The following is a 7,912-nucleotide window of genomic DNA, read 5'->3' as shown; positions in this document are numbered from 1 at the left end:
CCGTGGGTCCCGGCAGGGGAGGGTTCCTCTGCTCCAGGCAGCCACCAGCCCCTCTTGGCTCATCCTGTCTTCTGTCCTCACACCAACCAGCAATCCTCGCGCATCACCTGTGAGCGCTCGCCCCATCCTGGCCACCACCAGGGGTGCCCACACCTGCCGCCAGGCTCCGAGTCCTCTCTAAGGGGGCTGGAGGAGGACAGCGAGGGGGGCTGACTGGGACGGACGCACCCTGGCTCGCAAGCATGGCACGCACGTGCGTGTGTACGCGGGCCGCGGCTTCAGCAAGGCCATGAAGACCCAGCCGCTCTGGCTTTCAACTCCTAACGCCGTGACCTGGAATTGTCGCCTCCCAGAACCATTGCCTGGGCCTGGGGGAAGTGAGGGGCCCGCGAGGAGACAGCGAGCAGGGGCTGGTCGGTCGCCTCCTTTCTTCCCCCGCCTCCGCCCACGCCGGACATTTGCTGGGATTTTCCCCGGTGTCGCCCTCCAGATCCCCGTGTCACACTGTGAGCTTACTCCTTTCTTTTTCGCCAGTAAAAACTTACCTTCTCGCGTGGCCAATGGCAGAGGGGAGCAGATGGACAGACTGACTGCACTGCGGTCTGGGTGCGGGCCACAGCTCGCGTTTCAGCCGCTTACGCTTCCATTTTGCTTTGTTTTTGCTTTTTTAAGAAATATTTTATTACGAGAAGATTGATTTCAATGACGGTAGCTCAGATAGTGGGGCAGAAAGACAGGAGGTGTCATTTGGGCCGAGTGTCCTGGTGCAGAGAGACCCGCTATGCTGAGGTGAGCCTGACACTGTTCGCGTCAGAGGTAGGTGTTTGGAGACCCCCACTTTGAGGCCGTGACCCCGTTATCTGCAGGGGGGGGGGTGAGAGCGACAACAGATGCAAGGTTTCAGTCTCATGTCAAACACAGAGACAGAAATTGTAGTCTGTGAGTGTGTGCGTGTGTGCGAGTGTGAGAGAGAGAGAGAGAGAGACGAGGCCTCGCTGTGTCCTGATCCTTCGGCCTCTACTTCCTGAGCAGCTGAGGCTACAGGTGCGCAGTCGTGCTGAGAAAGGCTCGCGGCTTCTTCCGGGGGCTCTGGGAAGGGAAACCAGGCCTCCCGTGCGGCCTCACCACACGGCGCGGCGTGCCCAGAGCATGTCCAGTTCTTATTTTTAGACATTTGACAAGCACTTCTCGTTTCCCCAGTCTCGGTGAGCAGTGTCCCAGCGCTGGTGGCTACAGCCCAGGGCCTGGGCACAGTTATTACTCACCCCCAGGAGTGTGAACTCCCCAGAGAGAGAGCGCCCCCGGGGGGCTTGGCTGGGCCACAGTCCCTCTTTCTCCCCTTCTGCATCCCATCAGGGTTTGGGGCACACACACACGTACCCAGTGTAGTTCTGAAGCCACAGGGCCAGGACTCCACTCGTGTTTGGCTGTGTGGGCTCCAGGTCCCTGGGAGCACTCTTAGCCGCCCTGCCCCAGGGCCAGCTCAGTGATCCAGTGTTGAATGATATTTCTTCTTTTTGATAATTATTTCATTATAATTGTTTTTTAAATTTTGCTATAGGACACGTGCTCATGAGAGAGAGGGAAAGTGAGAAAGCAAGTCACCAGGTCTAGGACTTGAACTGCGCTCGGCCATGTGGGAGTCCAGTGCCCTGAGTACCACAGCATCTTGCTGGCCCCTAAGTATTGACACTTTACATGAGTTCTATCTTTTTAAAAAACCTGGGCTAATATTCAACTAGAAATTATTGGGTTGTCAGAAAAGTCATTGTGCATTTTTGCACAGAAAAACAGAAAAAATATGTCAGGACTTTTCCAACAACCCAGTAAAATAGCAAGCGGGCTGACTTCTCGGCGACCCACCATGGCGAGGGAGTCTGCCCACCACGTGGCGCGCACACGGAGGTCTGTCTGCGGGACTCACGCTTGCTCAGGAACTCCAAGGTGGCTTTCTCGTGGGGCAGTGAATCTCAGGCGAAGGACTGCCAGGGCTCGAAGAGAAGCATGTGGCCAGGACCTCAGCCCTGCGGGTACTGCTAGTGCCCACCCACCTTTACAGCCCAGCGGGTCCTCTTCGATGGCAAAGAGGGTGCCTCACCTGGTACTGCAATGACTGTCTCTTCGATAGCAAAGAGGGCGCCCCACCTGATACTGCAATGACTGTCTGCAGCAGGGAAGCCTCGAGAATACCCACCTGCACCGGCATGTTTGAGAGGGCTTCGTACTCCTCGGGGTGGACGATGGCTATGGTGTAGGTCGCCTTCTTGTTGGGCTCGTCGAAACAGGGGAAGGACTTCCTGGCGTCCGTAGGCTCATGGTCAGTGGCTGCGATGCTCCTTAGGGACAAACACACGGGACATGCTGCTGTCCCGCTCACAGCCCAGCCTCTACCCCGAGGGAAAACCCCTACTAGGTGTCGACAACTCTTACATTCCTTTTTTAATGACACATAGTAAGTACACCTACTTGTGTGAGAATCACATTTTAAAATTTTTGTCGGGACCAGCAGTTAGCGTAATAGCTATATCGCTGGACTCCCATGTAGTCGACCGCAGTTCGAGTCCTGGACCCGGTGGCTTCAACTCACGCCAGGCACATGTGCATGCGTGCCCAGGATCCCGAGAGGAGAATGGAGGAGAAGGGATTGTGGAGTGGCCATCCCCCCTGGGGGTGATTTCTCGCTTTCTGTCTCTCTGTCTCTCTCTGTCTGTCTGGCGAGCGCACACGCCCTATACCAAAAACTTCTCAAAAAAAATAAATAAATAAAATTTTTGTCAAAATTCTCTAGACATAAAAGTTACTTGCTAAAAACTCAGCCAAGAAATGAATCTATTTTTAAAAAGCAGAAGCAGAAATGTGGTCGTTTCAGCATCTCCCAAGGACGCTGCTAAGGAGGGGCGTGCTGGAGGGCAGAAATGCCCTGTCGTGACAGTGCAGGTGGCGGTGTGCACACGCCAGCATTCGGTCAGTCCTAGGAGTGGCCTCTGATGCTCGGGGTTCTGGTTACAGTAGCGGGCGGGTACTGGCTGCAGTAGCAGGTCTGTGATCTGCTCCGGGTTCTGGTTACAGTAGCGGGCGGGTACTGGCTGCAGTAGCAGGTTTGTGATCTGCGTAGTACGAGCTGGCTGTCTGCAAGTCGCCTCTGGCCTGAACGAATGAGAAAGACCGCAAGGTGCCGAAGGCAGATGCTCACTGCAGCAGGCTGACGACACACTGCAGGGTCAGAGCGGGGCTGGCGCTGGAATGTGGTCGCGGGTTTCTGAGGAATGGGCGACTTTGTCATACAGAACTGGCGTGTGAGTGTAGACTCGTGCAGAGACACCCACGCCCAGCTCTGCCTGCTCTGCAGCGGGAACCACGGACAGGCCTGGGCACAGCAGCCCATGCCCACATGGTCGTTTCCAAATTTCCTTCTCCCCGCAAAGGAACTGGGGCTCCCTGGAGAACTGGCCAGTCCCCGCGCTGGGTCTGGAGGAGTCCGGGATGACCCTTGACCAATCTGCCGAGTCAGAAGCATAGGAAGGGCTCAGAGAGTCCTGGGAACAGGTCACCAGAACGCCCACGGCCAGCCCCAGGAGACCGGAAGGTCAGAACCAACGCGAGCATTGCACCCCCGGAACAGCACAGGAAATGTGCACCCCCGGGACAGCACAGGAAATGTGCACCCCCGGAATAGCACAGGGAACATGCACCCCCGGGACAGCACAGGGAACGTGCACCCCCGGGACAGCACAGGGAACGTGCACCCCCGGGACAGCACAGGGAACGTGCACCCCCGGGACAGCACAGAGAACGTGCACCCTGACTTGATTTTAGAAACAAATGAAGGAGAAAATAAACAAAGGAAAAGGGAGAGCTCTCCCTGGCTTGGATTGCCAGCTCATACTTTCAGGAAAAATAACAGATATAGAAGATCACCCATGGGAGCCAACCTAGTGGGTGAAAGCCCAATGGGGACAGCATCTAAGACTCTCGCGAAACCACTCACAAAAGGGTGGGCAGCTCGACCATGAGACGTCTGTGAGACACTGCTTTGAGCACGCAGCTGAAGGCCGTGCCCGTGACAGCGCATGCCAGCAGACTGGGCCTCCTACAGGACAGAGCAGCAGGCCGGGGACGTTCCTGACAGCAACGCTGAACTTGCATTTATTTATTTAGAGGGAGAACTTTGCTAAAGGGTGCACGCACTTGCCAGAGAGACAGAGACAGAAAACAAGAAATCACCCTCCGGGGGAGATGGCCACACTGAAATCCTTTCTCCTCCATTCTGTCAAGATTTGGGGCATGTATGCACACGGCCCAGCATGAGGTTTAAGCCACTGGGTCTAGGACTTGAACCACGGTTGACTACGTGGGAGTCCAGGGACGTAACCATTACTCCGTCTGCCGGACCCCTAAACTTGCGTTTTAAAATCCTGAGTAAAGTCAGGTAAACGGAGGGACGTTCTCGAGGTAACTGTTCCAGGGCCCGTAGCCCCATGGTTAAGAGAGCTGGACTCCACATGGCAAAATCCCAGCTCTGCTTCTTAAACACGCCCGCCTGTGTGCACGCCCACGAGTAACAGAATGGAGAAATGGAGGCGGCGGGGTTGCAGAGCGCGTCCCCTGGCGGCGCCTTCTCCCTCCGTCTTTCTGGCAGTGTGCGTACCGCTAACAACAGACAGATAAATACATGCAGAAGCCTCGCCAACGAAACGGGCCTGCACCCCTCAGAGACCAGTGTCGACAGAGGCGGCACGGGCCCCGGGCTGTTCCGAGGGGAGGGTTACGACGTGTGTTGCCGACTGCAGTGCAGGAGGCCCGACTGGCCAGGCTCCAGAGTCCGGCGGGTTTCTGGTGCAGTGTGACAGCGGTGACCGCGCTGGTCTGCCAGGGAGTAGTCAGAAACACTGATGTCACCGTAAGGGGAGCCCGCCAAAGGGAGAGGGGAGGGGACAGCGTGCAGAGCTGCTGCACCCGGGCACCTGTGTCCAGGGAGGAGGCCCTCGTCAGCTCTCGGACCCCTCCTATAACTCTGGAACTGGAACTGTCTCGGTGTTGCGATGGGACGCATTTGTGCAGCTAAACGCAGGAAAGGCCGCGGCCCAGACACGGGCACAGGACGGAAGGTGGGGCGCCTGTCCAGGCACATCCCCAGAACCGTGGCGTGGCCCCGAGCGGCCAGTGAGCAGCGAGAGGCCCAGGGCACTTGGCCAACTGCGGACCTGGGGAACGCCACACTCGGCTTCACAGAGTCGAAGCACTTCTCTTCTCGCTAACAAGTTACCCAAGCTTATGCCACATTTTTTACTTTACAAACTATTTCGCTCTTCTTCATCTTCTGACTCCTCAGTAACAAAACCTCGCTTAAAATGACGTGTTACACAGGCATACAGATATTTTCCTTCATGTTTTTAGTCTCTAAGTTTTTTTCTATTTTCCTAAAATAATTGTTTATTTAATTTTATTTAGCATTATCATCATTATTTTTCAATTTGACCAGAGAGAGAGAGAGAGAGAGGAGAGTGAGAAAGCAAGCCGCCAGGTCCAGGATTCAAACCTCAGTTGGCCATGTGAGAGTCGAGTACCTAAGCCACCACACCACCTGCCGGCCAGGTTTTTTCTATTTTAAATTTGTTTTACTTTTTAAACTTTTTTGTTAAAAACAAAGACACAACCCAGACACTAGCCTGGACCCACAGAGATCAGGACTGTCCGTCAGTCCCCTCGCCCACGTCTCGTGTGCCAGGAGGTCTTGGGGGCTCTCATCCCCCGCGCTAAGTGTTCCTCGGGACAGCTGCTGGCCACCCCGTGTCATCGCTGCAGTCCCTGGATGACGGGAACGCTTCAGCTCCCTGGGGTCTCCTGGGACCGCTGTCCTACTGGGAGCCTGTCAGCCACCAAAGCGCCACAGGTGGCACCTGGCCGTGCTCAGGCTTACAGAGCGCCAGGTGCTGGAGTCCGTGCCCTGGAGGGCCCCGGCCAGGGCTCCTGGCTCTTAGCCCGCTCTCTCTCCCTCCCAGGGCCTGCTTGGCGGGAGGCCAGGTTGCCTTCCTGTGCTGGGACGTCCCGAGTGGCCTGCGGACACGGCAGGGCAGCGGCATGCTCTGTGGTGTGCCTGGTCCTTCGGGGCGCACCCTCTGTGGATGTTAACCATGGCGACCCCGGTGTAGGCATGGTGGCTTCCACCAGGAGGGCCGAGTGTGACCAAGGAGAGCAAGGCGGTGTGATTCTGTAGGGAAGCCCCGTTAGAGTGACGGTTCTAAGTACTCCCAGACTCTCAAATTACTTCAGCCCTGAAGTGTGACCCCTGACTGACCACGTCCTCCGCTAAAACCCGCCTCCCGGAACACACCTGTCCCCTTCACGGGCTGGCGGAGGCGGCGGGAGACCACAGTGGCCACATACTCGGGACGGCCCTAAGTTCACGCGGTGGCTTCGGATACCTCAGTCTGGAGGACGGCTGTGTCTCCTGCCGGGTCCTTGGACAACCTGTAGGTTCCCACCTCAGCCCCGGGGCAGAGTGTGGCCATGCTGCCGGCAGCGTGAGCGTGTTGGGGACAGCGACCCGTGTCCTCCACGTGCACTCCTGGACGGCCCTGAGCCCCGGGTCTGTGTCATGGCCAGGCTTTTCTGTGTGTGCAAGTGTGAACGCCGGTGGGTGCGCGAGGTGCAGAGCCGACAGCCCTGCAGGACTCCCTTGGGGGCCTTCGCTCGGGGATCACGACTTCTTTTTAAAATTGGTTGATTTGGACGTGAACGCAGGGGGAAGCCTGGCTGACAGCACCAGTCTGGGCCGACTCTGGGGTGCATCCCGAGCCATCCTGCCAGCACGTGTCGGAGGAGGCCGCTCTCCCGGAGCCGCCCCTCCATGTCATCAGCAAGTCCCATGTTGGACCGGCAGGTGGAGATGTCACTCTGTGGTTTTCCCACGTGGGGCAGGGTCCCTCTGGTCCCTCCGAGCACATCGGTCCCGGGGTCCATAGGGGAAGCTGCGGGGAGGAAGCAGGGTGCAGGTCACAGTGCCGCTCTCCCTGACCCGCCTGGACACCGACACCCAAGGCAGAAATAGGGACACCTCACACACCTGGCTCCTGTGGCTGGCCCCAGGGGAGAGCCTCCTGTGCGTGGTACTCTTTAACCTGGGCCGGTGGCAGCGAGGGCGAGCCGGAGGGCTGCCCGCTGCAGGGAAGCTGGTATCGACAGCCAGAACGGTGGCTTGAACGACCTGGTACGGCGTTTACTGCTTTTTTGTCTATACAGAAGATATTCATGGTCAGGCAAAATTTCTTTTTGTTTTCTTGTTTCCAAAATGAAGGGAATTCTAATGCCTCTTGCAACAAGTGCAGAAGACAAAAACCAAAATTCTGTCCCTTAGGAGACAGCAGTTTGACGTAGCGATCTCAGAATAGGACGAATTATAATGAAGAAACTGACTTACAGCTTATATTTCAAGATGGAAACTACACATGCGGGAACAAGCGAGCCCATGTGCGTGAGCACACACATGTACTCCTGGGCCGTTCCTGACGTCCCCGCTCTGCCCATGCGTTTAGCACAAGCCCTGACCCAGCACTTTGGACTTACTTACCCACATGGCTGCTTGTCGCCCCTCTGGATGTCTGACAGGCTTCACTGTGACAGACACGAGCCTAAGAGCATTCCGTCTAGACCAGCTCCTCCCATCTCCAGTGCCGACCGGGTCAGCTCTCGGGGCACTCAGAGCCAGCGCTCCAGCTCCCTTTTCCCGCGGCCGCGGGGTCGGCACCCCGGCATTACTCGCTGCCAGTGCCCCCTATCCTCAGTGGCACTGTCCCCGCATACCAGGTGTCACGTCAGCTCTTCCAGGACCCCTGGTGGCTGGAGCGCTGAGGCCGTGCTGGCTCGCTGTTCTTTCTCCCACCGGGCTCCAGCCAACCGCCATGAACCTGCC

At 57.1% G+C, this 7,912-nt stretch overlaps 1 protein-coding gene across 2 annotated transcripts in view; it reads right to left on the bottom strand.

The window, feature by feature from the left end:
- The window catches only part of ENPEP (glutamyl aminopeptidase), a 50,274-nt gene that overhangs the window by 34,893 nt on the left and 7,469 nt on the right, over positions 1-7,912 (bottom strand). For both annotated transcript variants that reach the window (XM_006162249.2, XM_006162248.2), the window contains exon 2: positions 2,195-2,336. In XM_006162249.2, coding sequence (XP_006162311.1) covers positions 2,195-2,336 — 142 coding nt within the window. The remainder of the gene's footprint in view (positions 1-2,194; positions 2,337-7,912) is intronic.

The sequence above is a fragment of the Tupaia chinensis genome, unplaced genomic scaffold, assembly GCF_000334495.1.
Source record: "Tupaia chinensis unplaced genomic scaffold, TupChi_1.0 Scaffold139767_1, whole genome shotgun sequence".
Classification (NCBI taxonomy): Eukaryota; Metazoa; Chordata; class Mammalia; order Scandentia; family Tupaiidae; genus Tupaia; species Tupaia belangeri.
Note: the sequence above shows the minus strand (reverse complement) of the source record. Positions and strands in the feature narration are given on the sequence as shown.